Genomic DNA, 19,316 nt, shown 5'->3' on the forward strand with positions numbered 1-19,316 from the left:
TTTAAATTTCCAACCAAAATTCATTTATCCAAACACAATCTAAAGGAATAGAAAATGGACATTGATTTTAGGGCAGGGATGAGGCACACCTGTCTCATTATGAATCTGTGCTGGGGCTTGTTTTAGTTTTTGAACTTGTACATTATTTATTTTAAATTTTCAAAAGGAATAAAAATATCAATAAAAGAGTTGAACCTTTTATTTTCAAGCTCATTAAGGTGGCCTCTTTTAAGCCCAATTTTCTTCTGAAAAACCCAAATTACAAGCTTAGCCCTATCTAATTCTTGGCAAGAGGATAGGCCGGATGAGAGATTTTTTTTTTAAATTTCCCTCGTTCATTCATTTCAATCAAAGTCAATATATACAAAATATAACCTATATACAAAATATAGATTACAGATCTATCACTCTGTAATGAAATAAATATACAAAATGTAAGCTTACAAAAAAAAAGTAATTTTTAAGTTAATGGGCATTAAACGCAAGAAAACTCCTAATTATCATTCATTTAAAAGAGTATGGATAATTAAAAATCAAAGGCTATGAAATTTGATTTTTTTTCAACCTTCAATGTGAAGCCATTTCTAGAGAGTTTACACTTTGTAGATGATTTTTGTGATAATATTTTTTGATTGTTTTCCATGTTTGAGAGTATTCAATACAAATATCTCGTCTTACTAGAATTCTAACCTTAATTCACCTAGTCCTGAAGAATTATACCTTATGCTAAATCAATAATATTTTTTAAAAAAATTGTGATAATATTTTTAACAATAAGAACAAGAATTACTTCTTTGAAAAATGTAAAGTTTTTTTTAAAGAGTTAAATATTTAAAAATATAATGTATTTTTAATTTTTTAAGATGTAATTATTATTATTTTTTAAAATATTCTATTGATAATAACTTTATATTTATTATAAGATATTTAATAGAGATAAATATAAAAAAATAATATTAATTTAAAAATAAGTAATTATTTTATTAAAAATAAAATTTAATTAAAAATATCTTTTAAAATGGGTACTGAAGGGAAAAAAGAATAAGAATTACGTCGAAGTTTTGGGCAAAAAAAAAAAAGAAAAAACAAAGAAAGAAAGAAACAAGAAGGAGGTCGCGCGACGCGGAGCCTCACACAGTACCTCCCCATCGGAGACTTTACTCTCAGCTCTCATCCTCGCCTTCCCCTCACCATTCGCCGCCTTTCGCCTCGCCGTCTCACTCGGTGGCACCACTTCTCTGTCCTTGTTTCTCTTGTCGGCTTCATTTTACAGTACGGATCCTTCTATCTTCGTTACTGCGATGCTTGAGTTTAATAAAGTGTTTTTTATCGATACTATTTCTTCTGTAAATATTTCTCTAGGGTGGGCTTTCAGTCGATTAATTTAACTGAACTTTGGAGCTTTGCTCAGCTAGAGAATTGATGGTCCTCTTTTCAGTGCGGTTCTAATTTTGTTGAATTTGATTTCTTACTCTTGGTTATTTGGTCTTGCTTGGTTTAGTTTGACAGATTCTTTATCTGGTTATGTTCTTTGGTATCTTGTTGCTCAACTTTTTCAATTTGACCATTGCATGCACTCTCTGAGCATTTCTTACTTATTTCTCCTGCCAGAGCCCTATAGCAGCCGGACCTCGTAACCTTTATTATGGGTAGCCTAGCCCTATTGTTGTCGCAGTTATAAATTTCTAATTATCTGTTACAAGTATGCTGCTTTTTTGTTCTGAACGAGTTATATTCTTGGACCGACATCTATAAACTATGAAGTCCAAGTGTAGTTACCCGCAATTGGTTTATTGGGTGCAAAATTACATGGGAGCTTGTATCATGGAGTTTATATTCAGCTTGTACTCCTCTCACATTGATCATTGTCCGTTTTGATAAAGAGTTTCTCTTGAATGAAACATCCCGAGGGGAGCAGGAAATTTAAACTTCGGTAGCTTGTTGCTTGAATTTAAACTTGCTTCTTCAGCGAATTGAATTGTAAGCTGGTGATTTTCTTTCTTTTGCTTCTAGGTTCCAACTAGCCTTTCACAAATGACGACACTTCAACCCTTGCTCCGTAAATCTTCTCAGTTCTCTGTATTTCTACGCTCATTTGTCACTTCTGCAAAGCCTTCCCACCATAATGATCACAAAAAGAACCACAAATTCCTCGAACCCAACTCCTTCATCGGAAGTTGGGAGGCTCCCAAGGACCCAAAGGAGGCGGAGGCTAGGCTTGCCCAGCTTAGAAGAGACTATGCCAAGCAGGTCAAGGAGGTTCGCAAGGCATATATCCAGGAGATGGAGTTCATGAGGCTCGAGAAGCAGAGGAAGGATGATGCTCGGAGGGAGGCCATTAGGGTTGCTAATGAAGAGCGTAAGAAGCTTAAGGCTGAGGTTGCTAAGGTCAAAGCTGAAGAACGCAAGATTGCCCTGGAAGAATTTCGACAAACCCTTGTATGTGTCCTCCCATCCATTTTTCTTATCTGTATCTTTTGGGTTTTCTCTATTATTTTCTGGGATTCTGTTAGGTCTAAGGAAGTGCTTTATAGGATAACGAAATAGTTAACAGGAAAGATAATCCAAATAGTGGAAGATGGGAATGGTTTACTAGCCATACTGATGTTTATATAGATATATATATATATATAATAAAGCCTAGTATATTGTTAAGTAATAATGTGATATCTCGACAGAATTTGGTAATATCATATTTAGTGTTGTATTATGTAGGTAATTAAATTTTGTCTGCTTGGCTGTCCGCAATACTGGATGGCCAAATCCTCAACTATTGGACTAGATGTAATCCTGAATGCTGCTCCAAGAAAAATGGGTAAATTTAGGATGGAACAAAGAAACTAATTATTACGAAAGCCAGAAAAACACAATCCAATTTCACTAATTTTCTAATCTGATTGTAGAAGACGCATCATAGTCCTAATATTACCATGAGGAACTCCATTGATTACAGATTAGTGTTTGCTATAAATGGTGCCTCCACCAGCTGACCCAGTAACACCATGCTCCTCCTATGCTGACTTAGCATCTTATTTTCATTCTAAGTAGGCACCAAACATGCACAGAAAGGCGAACACACAATAAATAACACACTCAAGTCAGCAACACAGTGGAAACACACCAAACATATAAAAGCGACACAATTCCCCATATAAACTGTTCTCCCTATTAGAAACTACTTGTCCTCAAGAGGTTGGGCGTTAGGCTGGTGCATGCATGACTATCCAACTCAATGTAATGCCTTTGAATGGGGAGGTCTCGTTCCCAACATAATCATGTAAATATTCATTCTCATCTTCCTCAACAACAATAACCATGAAATTCTGGGAAGTGGTGTGGCACTAATGGCCTGGGACAAGTTTTTTTGGGCACCAGAAAGACACCTCTTTTTCCCTCTTGTATTCTATCTCCTTCTTGCTTACCTCCTGGAGATTTGTCAAATCCATGGCTTTGCTAGATGTCAGGTGAAGTGTGGGAGCTGGTTTGATCAGCTGACCTGACCTGAAGTTGTGCCCACTAAAGCCTGAACCTCAACTTGTGTGATCTTCAGGCTGGATGGGATATTGCTTGATAACGCCTCTACATCCACTGAGAATTTGCTAGAGATAAACTCTCACTGTTTGTTGGGAGCACTGCCATCTCTTGTATCTTTCCTCGGTACATGGCACTAATCAATGAAGTTAGTTTGAACATTTGAAATAGAGCTTCTACCTTAAATTTCAACCCACTCAGGGAACAACTAAGATTGAAAGACTTACGAGTATCAAACTGTGCAGCCAGTTCTTGAAGTTTTTCAGCTTCATGAGCTCTGCCAACTGCCATGGGGTCAGCTTTTGCATAGCACCCTCAATCTTTTACCCATGTCATCCATGTACTTAACCGATGACACCTCAGAAGGAATATTTCTCATATATGCCAGATGCCCACTATAATGCTTTTCCCTCCTGGTGAATGCTTATCATTTTTATTTGTTACTCAGCAGGGGTCTCATCAATAGAAAAAATCTAACAATAGTTGAAGGACCACCCCTGAAGAAACAGAATAATAACTTCCTCTGTTTATTCCTTCTACTGTTACAAGAGTTACAAAGCCATCATGTTCCAATAATCATAGCCAAAATAGGCAAAATTTCAGACAACAGTACCCTTGCAGGGTTAGTATAAATAGGCTTCCTATTGTTGACTTTATCAATGAAGTGAATAATATAATTTTGATGGAAATTCTGTGAAAACAAGGAAATCATATAATTCTCTGTATTGCCAAGCTAGCATTAATCACAATCCTGTACTCCAAATCCAAAGCTTCGTTAAACCTGTCTGTTTAAACGAACAGAAGATAAAAATTGATTTTGAAGGCTGTTTGTATGACTTAGCTGGTCTTCCACATTGATGCCTGAACAACAATGTTGAAATGAATTCATCTCACATGCATAGTCGAATTTTCTTGTCCTTGTTGTTTTAAATAGTGTAATTTAAAGTTAGATCATGTATAATGGATGGCATTCTGTTAGGGCATCCAAGAAGAAGTTTTAGCTAAATAGATAGTTCTCTAATCCTCAACAACCTATAAATTAAAAATAATAATTAAAAAAAGTTTATTGGAAGTATATCAATTGTCCATAAATAATTATTAAATATTAGTAGAAGGAAAACCTATAGCGCATTGAAGCATTTTGTGTTTGCAATGTAAAAAATAAAAAGGGGAGGGGGGTTGGGGGAGTAGCAATATGAAAAGAGTAGATGACAAGTAAACTATGGATTTGGATCTCTCGTGTGAGAGGATAGCATAACTTTGTTATATGAGGAAAGAGAGCTGCATATTCGCTTGAATAGAGGCTTCTGCTTAAGCGGTGGACCCCACAAAGTGTAAGGATCTTTCATGTTTTGTATCTATCTCCGTCGACACATGATAATGTCATGCTATGCTCTCACAGGAGGACAAGTGACGTGGAAGTGAAGAACAATTGAGATTGAGTACAATAAATGTTTCTGCTTGCTAAAGATGGAACAAAGAAAAGTAGCATTGGACGAGACTAAACTGAAGTAAAGTTCCTTATGTATTTGGTATTGATTTCTCTAATAAAAAATTTCCATTAGAAAAAAAATTAAAAAGACCCATCATATGGTGTTAAGTTGCGAAATAATTCTTCCATCATATTTTGATTGGGAAATCTGCCAACGATGATACCAACTCTTCTTTGATTATATGGTATTGGAAACACTTTTCAATTTTTGGATTCAAAGAGTGATGCCTTTTTTTTTTTTTTTTGCTTAGAAATTATTATAGTAGGCAGGACGCGATAATTTGTTTGATCTTCATGCCACAATTATTGGTGAACTGTTGCATTTTTAGTTTGTTACAAATGTCCATTTATTGTCGTTATACGTGTAGTCACAATTTCAGTAAAGCGATATGTTTTGAGTGAGGAACTTTTATCAATAATCAATTATATTGGCTGCCCACATGTTTTCATATTCTGCATCCACATTTTTACTTTAAAAGTTTGGCCAAATTTTTCTGTCACTGATTTCTCATTTGAATGTGTATAGTTAAAGGAAAGAGCAGATAAACTTGAAACATGGAGGAGGATGATGAGAAAGCATGAAGAGAAGAAAAAAGAGAAGAGAGAGTTGTTGCACAAGCAAAGTTCATTGTGGGTTGAGGAACCTGAACTGGAACAAAGGATACTGGAAGCTATGGTCGATACAAAGCCACTTTGAGTCCCTTGCAGTTCCTTAGTTTGAAATGCATGGAACCTTTGTTTTGCAGTTTGTGGAATCTTGGTCGTTTGTCCCAAGCAACCTCTTAAAGCGGTTTGTGCATCAGAGTACAGATTTGCATTAAGTGGTTCGGCTATAAGGTGCATGATGTATGCAAATAAAGTTCATGTCTATGCTTATTGGAAATTTTGGATGTTATGGTACCATTTTTGAAGTGATTTATTCAAAGAGGTTCCAGTAAATGGTCTTTATTCAATTATATTTACATCCATTGATTACGTCTGGTAGGCTAGCAAGACAATTCAGATACTTTAAAATGGATTCTAAATGAGCTTGATAGTCGGCAATCAGTTCTCTGGTTTAAAAATCTTTTAGCAGTGCAGCTTTCAGATCATACTTGGTTTGTGAAAATTTACAAGATTATGCATTTTGACTTATTAATTTTGGCTTACTTAATATGAGACCCATATTTTGTTATAATCTAAGTATCTAATTAATAATATTAATAAAACCAAATTAGATATACATGTTATGGCTAACGTTAAATAGTTAAGATTTTATAAATATAAATGTTTTAAAGATTTTTGGGAATAAAAGTTGTGTGTGTGAGGCATATCATAGATGAAATATCGTGATAAAAATAAAAATATATTAAATTATAAAATTATATGTTAACAATTTTCAATTGTATTTCCAATTTAACTGTAGGTCCGGTGTAATTCATTGAAAGTATTTTGTAAGAATTAGGCCTTATTTGGTTGTTGGAATTCAGGCCTGAGAAAAGGCCTGAGAAAAGAAAAGGGAGAGGAAAGAAAAAAATTCTTTCATTTGGTTGGGAGAAATTTGTCTCAACAGGAATTAAAATTCAAGAGAGTGGAATTAGAATTCCTGGACTATGGCTACGCTACTGACCAAAACACCCTTGGTCATTTTTCAATTTTCGACGATTACCCATTAGATTCTTGGACCTTCCAGCTACCCAGCGTCGTTGTCCATCGCTACTCCTTGTCCTGGCCATCGTCACTGAAAGTCTTCACCGTCGATTCCTCAGCCGTTAGAGCTTCTCAGGTCTAGTTGCACCAAGTTCTAGTTTGAAGCCATTCGTTGTTCAAAGCTTGTCACTCGCTCACTTGCGTTCAGAGCTCGTCAAATCTGTTTGTAGCAAGCTCTCGTTCGAAGCATTCCGCTGTTTGAAGCTCGTCACCTTCTTACCGTCCGCCGAAGCTCATCATCTCTGGTTCGAAGGCGTGACATCTTCGATTTCAGCCATGGAAGCCGCCGTCAATAATGATTTGGCAATGGAAGCCACCGTCATCTTCAATAACCAACGGCTCTGATTCCTCTTCTAGAATCTACTACCCAAATCCCCTTCACCCCTCTCGACCAACATGCCTCTTTAATTGTTGTTTCGAATTTTGTTTTGACTTAAAATTTGTTGATTTTTGTTGGATGATTCTGGATTGTGGGGTTGATTTTTATATTTGGTATGTCGGGTGGTGGTGCTTGGTGATGACGTGATGATCGATGAGGGAGGAAGAGATGGATGGAGTGGAGGAGTTGCTTGGAGGGGTAATAGTGTATTTTCACATTTAAAATTTAATTTATCAGCTTAAAATTTATCTAACATATTTTTGAATTTATTTTCATTTTCTTTTCCAATTTTAATTTTATTTTTGGTTTTATTTTTATCAAAATGCTTCAAAAGTAAGTATTAAAAGTACATTTTGTATTTTTATTTAAAAAACTACATTTAACATTTTGAATGATGAAAGTTTAAATAAAATCATTATAAAAATATATTTAATATGAAATATTTATTTTTTTAATACAATTTGATAGGAAAGAGGCCTATAAAAAATAAAATTTATATACTTAATCTTATATATTTAATATATTTTTGTTCAATCAAATTAAAATAAGTAAATTATAATGTGTTGTTAATATTAATAACAAAATTTTTTATAGAAAACATAATTGACAAAAGATTCACATGTTTTAATTTAATTAAAAGCAAGCTCAAGGCTAAATATATAAGTTTTTTTATAAAAAAAATTACAAAGCTACTCAAAAAACATATTAAAAATACACTTAGAAAGTTACTCCCAATTAAAGTTATTATTAGTAGAAGTATTGTATTGAAGCTTTTGACAAGACATTCAAGTATATAATGAATTGTGATAAGTCCTTTGGTAGTAAATGCATTCTCATAGGTGGTGATTTTAGACCAATCTTACCTATAATACTAAAGGGTGTAAGAGCATCAATTGTTAATGCATGTATTAGCTCTTTATAATTATGTGATTGTTGCAAAATCTTCCATTTGACAAAGAATTGACGTTTGCAGTCAACAAATAGGGTTGCAGATCCATGTTTAAAAGAATTCTCACTATGGCTCTTGAAAGTTGGAGATGGGAAATGGGTGAATCAATTGATGGCATTGCTGAAATTAAAATTCCCTTGAAGTTATTGATCACTAGCTCTATCGATCCATTATCAATTGTTAAAGAAATATACCTAAATTTGTTATCCAATATTACTAATAATGACTATTTTAATGATAGAGCCAAACTTGCACCAATAATAAAAGTTGTGAATTCCATCAATGATTACATGTGTTTTTTACTAATAGGGGATTTAATTTAATACTATATTTGTGATTCTATATGTAAATTCTTTGAAGATATTGATTCATTCAAAAATTTATATATTATTGAATTTTGGAATACAATTAATAGCTCTAATTTACCTCCACATAGACTTGTTTTGAAGATTGGTACACTAATAATGCTTATGAGGAATGTTGACCGAGCTACAGGTTTATGTGATGGAACTAGACTCAAGATCACAAAACTTGGTAAGTTAGTCATCGAGGCTATAACATTGACTGGTCCAAGATATGAGGAAAACGTCATAATTCATAGAATGGACATGAATTTTTCAAAAAATAAATTTCCATTTCGAATGAGAAGAAGACAATTTTCCATTACTTTATCCTTTTCCATGACAATAAATAAGAGCCGAGGTCAATTATTGAATTTTGTGGGATTGTATTTGATAAAGCCAGTTTTTACATATAGTCAACTTTATGTTGCTCTTTCTTGAGTGAAAAGAGTTGATGGTTTAAGAATACTATTGAATGATGATAGTTGCAATAAATGAAGTGCAACAATGAATGTGGCATATCATGAGATATTTCATAATTTGACATGAAGAAGGTGAATTTACATGTAGTTTTATAGAGTGTAATGATTAGTAATTGTCATTCGACATATCTTTGTTACTTGGACAGGATAAATAATAATTGCACTCTCTTAAAACTTCGTATTTTAATTATAATACATTCATGCATTGTAACTAGTATTTCACTGAACTCAATTTCTCATATTTTAACTCTTCTTGTGCATTGCACGGAGAAATAAATGTTAGTTATCTTTATTAGAATGATACTTATAGGTAAAAGAAAAAAAATTATATTCTATTGTACTTAAATTTAAATATGATGTAAATAGACAATATAAGAAAATTCAAAAATATTTTTAAGATAATAATACTTTAGGAAAATTAGTCAAAAAGACTAGGTTAGAAAGGAAATTGATTCTAGGGATCAAATGTGCTTGAAAGACCAAACTTATGATTTTATTCATTTAATAATTCTATTGTTTGACCAAAATACCCCTAAAACATAGGGGAAAAAGCAATAAATGAAGGAAGAGGCTGTCGAGATTTTTGAATATTGGAGCACCGTGTGCGAGTGCTTGAGCATAGTGGTCTGATGACTGTCTTCCATCGAGCACGGTGGATGAAGTTGTCACAAGTTAGGTATTACTTTTTTAATCTATGAATGCTGAAGATTATTCTGTTTGTGAAGTTGTTGCTTAATTTGACCTTATTTAGACGCCATTAATGGATGCTTTGTTCGTGTGTTTGAAAGTAGGGGAACTCTTGTTCAATGTAAATGTGGTTCAACTGACTTTTTGTCCTTCCTCCAACATCCATCTAGCCTAAGAAATTGTCAAGGTACTATCTCTGACTTGTAAATAGAGTTTCCTCTAAAGTTTGGGACCTTGAAAATTAGAAGCAATACTTACAACATACAGTATAAAAGTATCAATGGAGAGTGATTTTGGAATAGTACAATAATATTATGATGCAATTTTTGGTTGCAATTTTCACTACCAAACATGACCCACAACACTTGCATCACACTTAAAAAGCACATGACATTAGTTCCTTACTTCCTTGTTTTCAATGTATTTTCCTCATTTGTAAAGCTTTTTTTTTTTCATTATCTTACATAGTAAAATGATTAGTATGTAAGAGAATGAAATATATTACTTATTTCATATGGGTGGAAAGATTGTGACAGCTTTAGAGGAATTTTTATATGATAGTAGGATAGTATGTAGACAACTAATAAGAAAAGGAATCATAATTTTCAAACCAAAGGCATCATATCTTCATGCCAATATATTGAATTAGAAGGATTTATCATTAAATTCGCACTTATGGACTTGGACAAATCAACTATGGTAGATGTAGAGGATGAGGAAGTTGAGAGGCAATTAGTAAAGGATAATGAGAAATGTGCACACCTATGCATACTACAAGAAGCATGTGCCTTTGGATATGAAGAACAACCACAATTGACAACAATTTCACGAGGTTAAGCTATAATAATTATTAGAAGATTTTTTTTAAACAAATGACACTTACATGACTATTGATTTTGGTGCAAGTTAAAACTAGGAAGATCACAACTATTGTCACGCATTTCACTAAAGTTTAGACAACATGAAGAAGAGAAGAAGCAACTCACAATAAGAAAAAACCAAAATCATGCTCGGACAAAATGGAAGTTTTGACACATAATATGTACCCGATCATCACTCAGGCCATTAGCACTTTAAAATCACTCAAGACTCGTCAACCACAACTCATCTAATTAGGGCACCTTGAAAATGGGGTTGTCTATTTTAAAACATATTGCTTATAATTTGTTCATAGCTTAGACCATAGTTGATACTTTATCAAAAACATCCCTTGCTAACTTCTTTCATTCAAATCATGTGAAGTAAGGAAGAAGCAAGGGTCATTTTTCTTTTCAAATTTTTTTGTTTAAGACAAGAACATTTTAATTAGATCATGAAATTTTTAAATAAATAAAATAATACAATTGATCTTTCAAGAATACTTGGTCCCTGAGACTAATTGCCTTTCTAACCTCATCATTTTGACCAATTTTTCCTTAAATTTAACAGCTAAGGTACACCTATTGGCAAAAGAAAAAAAAAATAACAATAATAATTATTATAATAATAACCGATAGACCAAGGAACTCATCCCTTCCTCCTCTATCAATCTGGTGAGAAATTGAGCTGATCCGGCGTCTGTTAGAGGTTGAAGAAAGTTAGAACAGAGGGAGGGTGACTGCAAGGTCGAAGAAGAAGCATAGGCCGAAGAGCTTCTCTGGTCTGGCAGTGTGAGCAAGACAGATCAACCACAACAGCAACCTCGGCGGAACCTACGACCCCAACGGACGACACGGCGGCGAGCAGAGAAGGAGGCAACGATAGGCGACGATGGCGAGGAGAGAAGGATGCAATGGCTTCCTGAAGAACGAAGACAGAGGCGAGTCGCAGTAGGAAGCTCATTACCGCGCGTTTCACCCAACGGTCTATTTTCTGGCTTCAGTTGGAACGAGCTTTTCTCTTCAACGCTCTTCTCAAAAAGTTTTTATCCAAACACAATTTTTACTATCCTAATGGACCTTTGGCACCCCAACTGAGGTTATCCAAACACACACTTGGTCGATTCGCCGTCGGACGCTGTCCACCGTTGTCAGGCTCGCGTAGTTCTTCTCGGGAAAGGATTCAAAAAGGGCTTTGTCTACTCCCAAAATCCGGTGAGATTGTCTTGTTGTGCAATGTTGGATTTGTTGTGTATTGGCATTTTGTGTATTAATCTCTTCATGTGATCATCAATTTAGAAAATTTTCAAGTTATTTGTGTTGCATGATCTGGTAAATGACTTGGATCGACTTGTCTCTAAAAATTTCGAAGCTTGAGTTTAAGTTATCATGCCTCAGTGGCTTGAAGGAGTTGCCCGAATCAATTGCTTACTAAGGCATCGTCGTCAAGTATCTGGAACAGAAATTAAAAAGGTATTATATCAATTATGCATATCTTAAAGGTTTATAGGTCCGCCTATGATATTGCGTGAACTACTGGAACAAGGTTTTGGGGGCATCCCTGAACAAATTAAAAAGCTTCATGGCTAGACCCCCCCTTTTTTGGTCACTGGATCTGCAATTGAGATATTTCTCGGTGCAATTGCTTGTGATTTGTGAATTAGTTGTTATGAATCTCTGCAATTGACCGCTATCTAATGGACAGTTCTTTTCTTTCTTTTCTGATTTTTGGTTCTCTCCATTTTTAGTTTTAGATATTATTCTATCACATATCCTGGCGGAACTGAGTTGATAGTTAAGCATGACAAAGGGAAAGAGGAAAACAGTAAATGTGGATGATGGTGTGGACGATTGTTGGCGATGGTTAATTCAGAGAGAACCCGCGGCTATATTTGCTACTGTGGCAGTGTTTGCACTTTTGGTTCGCGCAGCTGTGTCACTCCATCCTTATTCTGGCGCTGGACACCCTCCAAAGTATGGGGACTATGAGGCACAGAGACATTGGATGGAGATTACCCTTAACCTTCCAGTTAGGGAGTGGTACCGCAATAGCACCACCAATGATTTGAGCTACTGGGGACTTGACTACCCGCCGCTTACTGCCTACCAAAGTTTCATCCACGGCCTCTTTCTCAGATTTTTCCACCCTGATTCAGTTTCTCTATTTAGTTCCAGAGGTCATGAGTCCTATCTTGGGTGGGTACTTAATTCATTTCATTATTTAGGGTCCTTTTAATGGATGCCTTATGAATAAGAGTAAACTAACAGTTTGGTCTGTAAATTATCACACCGTTTAGCTTCATTCCCTGAAACTAGGGGATGTGCAAGTTAGTGACTGAAATTAATACTCTTCACAAGTTTGTTCTTTCAATGTCCCCGAAGCACTTGATAAAGGACTTAAATTTGATGGCCTTATTATTTTTAGGAACTAACTTTTACACCTGATTTTTGGGGACTAAAGCTAAGTGAGTCTAATAATTTAGCGACTGATTGTTAGTTTACTCGTTTTCTTGACTTAACTTTTGCTGATGAGTTTATTTTATTTTTATTTTTTTAATCTTTTTCTCCATTTTGGTAATGCATCTCTGTTGTGCAGAAAACTACTCATGAGGTGGACAGTTTTATCTTCCGATGCCCTTATATTCTTCCCATCTATCATATACTTCATTATTGTTTATTACAATCAACCTTCAAGATGCCATAAACGTGACATTTGGTGGCACACAGCCTTGCTTTTACTAAATCCATGTTTGATCTTAATTGATCACGGTCATTTTCAGGTTCCCAATTTAAATTCTGACATTGTTCCATTTCATTCCTCGGCCCCCACCCCCTTTTCTCCTATTTTCAGTTTCAGGTTTAGTACCCCTTTTTTTCCCCACCAACGGTGGTGCCTCAGTTTAAAAATATTGCTTTTACTGTGTTTCAGTTCAACTGCATTAGCTTGGGGCTCAGTACTGGAGCTGTTGCTGCTATCCTCTCTGGACAATATCTTTTTGCCTGTGTTCTGTATTGTCTAGCCATAAATCATAAACAGGTTGATTTTCTTCATCTTTGAATTGATCTATTATTCTTTAGTTTGACTGCTTTCGATTTCCATGTAACCTATCCCACCTAGTGGGATAAGGTTGGTGGTTGTTGTTGACTGCTTTCCATTATTATACTGTTTCTATATGGTCATTCATGATTGTATGCTGCTGAGGTGGAAAGTTATTTAAATTTAGTATATGCTGTTTTTTTGGTACAATTGTTTCTCATAATGGCATTTCATTGCCTGTCTGCTTCATTCCATATTCATATACTTGTTCTTTGGGAGGTCAATAAAATTGGAAGTTAATTGTCTGGATTGTGCAACTGGTTCTCTTTTGAGATCTATAATTGGATTTTATCAGTTAATTTGTATTCTTGAATTTCACTCTGATATACTTCTTAGCCTAGCCTGTAAATTTTTGTGAATCAATGAAGTTTGTGATCCAAGATAAATCTTGATTACTACTCTGTGAATTGACTTGACTGTTTCTTGAGGGGATTGCATTTCTCCTAGGTGTTTATTTGAACATTTTTATGAGGTTGTTAGGTAAATAGCAAGCAGCAGTAATGGCATAGACAACAATATGTATTAGTAATAAGTAGTTTATTTTCACTCTGATGATATTTCGGGAATGGGAGGATAACTGTTTCTGCCTGCCCCTGCAGATGAGTATATACTTCGCTCCTGCTTTTTTCAGCCATCTCCTGGGTAAATGCCTAAGGCGTAAATATCCACTCTTAGAGGTGGCAAAACTGGGGCTGGTTGTTTTAGGAACCTTTGCAGCTGTGTGGTGGCCATATCTGTATTCAATGGAATCCATTTTGGAGGTAAGTGCGATATTATTTGCCACTAGAAGGTGTGTTTTTGTGCTTTACTTTCCTTAATCCGTGGTGCCTTTTATGGCATTGTATCTATGTTTGAGTGTATACTCTTTTTATTGTACTTGGAACAGGTTCTTTCTCGTCTTGCTCCTTTTGAGAGGGGGATATATGAGGATTATGTTGCCAATTTTTGGTGCACCTCTTCAATTCTGATCAAGTGGAAGAAATTGTTTACAACACAATCGCTGAAACTTCTCAGCTTCACGGCTACAGTGTTAGCTTGTCTTCCTTCAATGACTCAACAAATAAAATCTCCTAGCAACCAAGGCTTCCTTTACGGGCTACTAACTAGTTCAATCTCATTTTACCTATTCTCTTTCCAAGGTCGGTATAACTTTTCTTTATTTCGCATGAAATTTAGATTATTCTTACAGGAAAATTACATTTTACTTTCTTGAGCTAAGGCTTTGTTACAAGATTGGTGTGTACACTTTAAAATGTGACAAAACACCTGCCTAAACTTCGGATTTTAACATGAAACATTAAATACCAATCTTAAATCAGCTGCAAGAGTCTGCTTGCTTCAATTTTCACTGCTTGGCATTGTGTTGTGTTAAAATTGCGGATATATCTGACGCATGAGGATCACGAGGTGTTTGTTGCCTTGTCAATTTATGTACTCCTCCCGATCCTATTTATAATACTTCCAACCTGTTTTACTGAAGCCAAGAAAAATTTTAAACCTTGTTAACTCTGTCTAAAAATTCAATAAGTTTTTAATTTTATCTTTATTAAATATACATACTTAAAAATAAAATACCCCAATATTTAATAGGAGCAAAAGAGTAAAGATGGACATGGGAATCACAGAGATAACTTATAAATAAGATCAAAACAAATACTCCTTGTCTTGTAAATAAGACAAGAGAAGTACTTATTTTACAATCACAACTTAATTTAGGGGAGGAAGACATAATTTTCTGTTTTATTATTTATGGTCATATACATTATGAAGATCTAATAGCTCTTCTGTGTCTTATACAGTGCACGAGAAGTCCATTTTGCTGCCCCTTCTGCCTGCAAGCCTTCTTGCTGTGGAAGAGCCTTTTCTGTTCAGATGGTTCATGCAATTTGCCATGTTCTCCATGTTCCCTCTGATATGCCGCGACGGACTTGTTCTCGCATATTTGGCTTCATTTGCATTATTTATCCTCATATTCTTTGCACCAGGTCAGAACAGAAATGAAGAGAGTAGTTACTATTTCAGCACAAGGATCATGCGTCTGATCTTAAATGTTCTGTGTTTTATTCTTCATGTTGTTTACTTGGTCATGCGCCCTCCAGAGAAGTATCCTTTCCTCTTTGAAGCGCTAACTATGAATCTCTGCTTCTCTCAGTTTGTGCTTGTAGCACTTTGTACAAATTTAAAGCAATGGATGTGGGATAATCATGTCAAATTGGAATGAATAGAATAGAAAAAGAAGCTCATTTGATACTTCCCTGTTGGATATTTGGACCCAGAGATGACGCCATTTTATGCGTATTAGCTATGGCTCATAACCCTGTCATGTAATTTTCACTTCATCTCTATTCATACGTGCTTTTGTATTCAGATGTTTGAATGTTTAACTAATTTCCTCTCCATTTATGGGATATATATTCAGGTTTTATTTGGACTCTGGAAAACACAGTAAAAGTTGATGTTATGGTTCAGATGCTGAAGATGTTAATCATAAGCACGAGTCGCAATTACCTTACTTATATACCCATATATAACATAACTTGTGAATAATCCGACTCGCCGTATAGACTTTGTGCAAGGCACAGCACACAATCTGGAATATTGTTTACCTTAATTTTTAGTGATGTAATATTTTGAACTTAGGGTTTCTGATTTGACAATCAAGGATTTACTATTCCTAAACGGAGAATTCAGGGCTAAAAGTGGAAATATGGTTACAGAAAATGCTAAGCCCGTTTTTATATAAGTTTAGGCTTAAAAACTGGGGAATTTTAGTGTAACTGGCTTCTTAGGCTTAATCTGTTTAAGCTATGTAAAAACGGGGCTGTTTGTTTTTGTTTTACTTTTAAAAAATGGAATATATTCAATTTTTGATTTGAAATTGGACTTTACAATATAATTTATACTTTAAAATTAAATTTATATTATTTATTTTTAATTTTTAAAAATTATAATTTGTATTTTAAAAAAAGAATATGAAATATTATATTGTAAATATTAATTTTTTCAAAAATAATAAATAACCAAAAACAAGCTTGTTGGCTTGGTTTTAAACTTTTTAAATAAGGATCAAATTTTTAAAAATGATCCACTTTAACTTGTACCTTAAGTTCATATGAGCTGAGCTCGCCTGTTTCCAACTCTGTACATATACAACACATGACAATACCATCACTTCAGCCTCAGACAATTTCCGTTCCCCTTCGCTTCTGTCCACTGCGTCCCCACTTTTAGAATGACACGGTTGCATTTGTTTCTATCATGCACAAAGAACCTTTTTTTTTTTTTTTTTTTGGAAGAGGTGAAGATGATAACTCTTGATTTATGTAAACAAATTGATTGAAGGTAAAAGGAAGATTTTTATTTTCTTTTAATTTTTCTCAATTGGAACATTGTTTTTTATTAAATTGAATGTTAAAAGATTATTTATATTTTGCATTATACTCTTACAAAAATGAAACTATAAAATAGAAAAAGACAACAGTTGGAGTAATTTAATATTAATGTCTTTTGGTAAAAAAATTTAGGTGAGTTATATTTCAGGATTCATCATATGTCAAAATTCAGAGAATAATTACAGGGGTATTCATGAATTTTTTTCTAATAAAATTCTCAAATCAGTAGCAGGAACTCATGATCTCATGAGTTATAAGCTAAGACTTCATCATCCAAAGTAACATTTGTTGGTTAATTTATATCTATCTCTATATATATGTAAAGCATATTATTGTTTCTGTTCATCTATGGTTAAAAATATTTTGCATATTTTGTTGTTGTTGTTGTTATAAAAAAATATTTTGTATGTTAAAATATCATGTTTTGTTTTTGTTAAAACAACGCATGGGTCTCGGTAGAAAAAATAATGTGAGGTTGATGGTAAAAAAATTAATAGCAGATATAACATTCATAGTAAAAATGATATGTATAAGATACTCTATTATTTATTGCTTGTATTTTGTATATTAAAAAAATAAATTGCATAATAAAATACAGATTTAAATAACAGATTATAAGACAGAATGCTTTATTTTTTAAGTTTTCATTAATATGAGAATAATACGTATAGAAATAATAAATTATTTTTTATTCTTAATATATACAGGTAACAAATTTTAATATATAATTGTTTAGGATTTAAATTATTTGAAATTGATATCTTTAAATTCTTGTGAAATTTTTCTTTTTAAGAAAGAGAGAGAAAAATTTTATGTTTCACAAAAATAATAAAATAAAAAAATATTGAGAAAAGAAAACTTCAATCAAAATCTATAGATATCAATTTTGGAGAATTTAAATTCAATTTTTTTAATATATAGGGGATGTCATTTTTATTTTCAATATAATCAGTTATTTAAATTTTATATTATATATAATAATACATAAATTTTAAAATTTCACCTATAAATATAATTTTATTTCAAAGTAACAAAATACAAAGTAGAATATATTTTCATTTAAATTTTAATTTATGTGAGGATAACACATCATGAGACAACAAATTATTTATCATACTTTTCATATACATAGGAGTGACGAATTATAAAATAGTATATGTGAAAATAAAATAAGTTATTGTGGATATTTTTAATATGCATGAGGTAACAAATATATTATTAATATATACAAGTATACCTCAACTTGAAAACCTATAAAACATTGCAATCAGGTACTTCAAATTTAATCCTATGATGTCGATGAATTTATTTTTCATTGCACCTCCTAATCTTAAACTTCTCTTAGTCATTGTTTTTATCATTATATGCAAATATATTATTAATAAATAGTAGTACAACATTGGTTATTTTACTTGCTTAATTTGAAATCATTATTCAAATTTTTTTACTTTTAACTATACTTATGATTTATAAATATTATTATGACATAAATTATAGTGTGTGATTCATGATAATACATGTTTTATTTTTCTCACCATGCATTGACCAACAAATTCCTAAAGAAAATAAGCTAATTTTATTTTGCATGATATGCTAAATTTAAAAAAATTTATAATTTTTAGTATTATGAGGGCAATACATTATAAAATATCGCAAGCATACTAAAGTTTTTACAGTAATTATATAAAAGTTAAAAAAATATGGGAGGATTATTTTAGGGTCTCAAACAATTAATTACTCCCATATTCAATGATAACTGAGTTTTGGATGATGACAACATATTCTATGTTATCATTTTTTTAAATTCAGTTATTAATCACTATGAGAATAATTAATTATTTTAAGTAGAACATGTAAGTAATTCTTTTAAAATAAAAATTCTCAACCTTGCACCGGTCAAAAAATCTAGTTTAATACTCTCTTTATTTAAAAATATAAAACATTTTTGGAGGATTTAGATATTTAAAAATATAAAATATTTTTATTTTTTTTAGGTATTATTATTATCTTTTTTAAGTGTTACTATTAATAATGACTTTATATTTATTATAGGTGTTTAATAAAAATTAATATGAATAATAAAATTAATTTAAAAATAAATAATTATTTTATTAAAAATAAAATTTAATTTAAAAATATTAAACGAAGAGAATATTAAATTTGATGGTTTAATTTTATAATAGGATATGGACACAAGATGCTAGCCCGTGGAATGTGTTTTGGAAACGAACGGTCCAAGTTTCAGGCAGCCTACTTGACGACTGTCAATCTGTCATGATCACTCGCAGTGAAGATCAGATTTCCAACTCAGCAGCGTCATCTAAATTTTAACTCTAGTTGTTTTGCTGCCTACATTCTCGAACCCTTCACACTTTTCTGGAATTTTTTAGCCTTACTTATCTTTTACGGTTTCTCGTGCG

General features: G+C 33.0%; 2 protein-coding genes across 7 annotated transcripts; both read left to right on the forward strand.

The window, feature by feature from the left end:
- The first annotated feature begins 1,077 nt into the window (after positions 1 to 1,077).
- Positions 1,078 to 5,962, forward strand: LOC129293936 (protein PXR1). The gene is made up of 3 exons (XM_054932077.1): positions 1,078 to 1,272; positions 2,014 to 2,439; positions 5,550 to 5,962. Exons 2-3 carry the CDS (start codon positions 2,035 to 2,037, stop codon positions 5,718 to 5,720), a joined length of 576 nt encoding a protein of 191 aa, XP_054788052.1. The 5' UTR covers positions 1,078 to 1,272; positions 2,014 to 2,034; the 3' UTR covers positions 5,721 to 5,962.
- A 5,093-nt stretch (positions 5,963 to 11,055) lies between these two features.
- On the forward strand, positions 11,056 to 16,203 carry LOC129293556 (probable dolichyl pyrophosphate Man9GlcNAc2 alpha-1,3-glucosyltransferase). 6 transcript variants are annotated; one of them, XR_008589171.1, is made up of 8 exons: positions 11,056 to 11,880; positions 12,156 to 12,603; positions 13,004 to 13,187; positions 13,337 to 13,444; positions 14,104 to 14,265; positions 14,391 to 14,643; positions 15,304 to 15,828; positions 15,924 to 16,203. XR_008589171.1 is itself a non-coding variant. In XM_054931578.1 (8 exons), exons 3-8 carry the CDS (start codon positions 12,209 to 12,211, stop codon positions 15,723 to 15,725), a joined length of 1,524 nt encoding a protein of 507 aa, XP_054787553.1. In that variant the 5' UTR covers positions 11,056 to 11,622; positions 11,719 to 11,880; positions 12,156 to 12,208; the 3' UTR covers positions 15,726 to 15,871. The 6 variants fall into 6 exon arrangements, 5 of the variants coding, with proteins under 5 accessions (XP_054787553.1, XP_054787554.1, XP_054787552.1 ...); XM_054931578.1 differs by lacking the exon at positions 15,924 to 16,203 and having other exon boundaries at positions 11,056 to 11,622; positions 11,719 to 11,880; positions 15,304 to 15,871; XM_054931579.1 differs by lacking the exon at positions 15,924 to 16,203 and having other exon boundaries at positions 11,056 to 11,622; positions 11,780 to 11,880; positions 15,304 to 15,871.
- Positions 16,204 to 19,316: the final 3,113 nt, after the last annotated feature.

This window comes from Prosopis cineraria, unplaced genomic scaffold, assembly GCF_029017545.1.
Source record: "Prosopis cineraria cultivar Desert tree isolate PC_DT_omini unplaced genomic scaffold, ASM2901754v1 PC14, whole genome shotgun sequence".
Lineage (NCBI taxonomy): Eukaryota > Viridiplantae > Streptophyta > Magnoliopsida > Fabales > Fabaceae > Prosopis > Prosopis cineraria.

Excerpts from the sequence above, each read along its gene's own strand:
- LOC129293936 (XM_054932077.1), top strand. The coding sequence starts at position 2,035 with ATGACGACACTTCAACCCTTGCTCCGTAAATCTTCTCAGTTCTCTGTA. Across the intron at positions 2,440-5,549 it reads AAGAATTTCGACAAACCCTT|TTAAAGGAAAGAGCAGATAA; the intron begins GTATGTGTCCTC and ends GAATGTGTATAG.
- LOC129293556 (XM_054931576.1), top strand. The coding sequence starts at position 12,209 with ATGACAAAGGGAAAGAGGAAAACAGTAAATGTGGATGATGGTGTGGAC. Across the intron at positions 14,266-14,390 it reads CAATGGAATCCATTTTGGAG|GTTCTTTCTCGTCTTGCTCC; the intron begins GTAAGTGCGATA and ends TACTTGGAACAG. Across the intron at positions 14,644-15,303 it reads TTACCTATTCTCTTTCCAAG|TGCACGAGAAGTCCATTTTG; the intron begins GTCGGTATAACT and ends TGTCTTATACAG.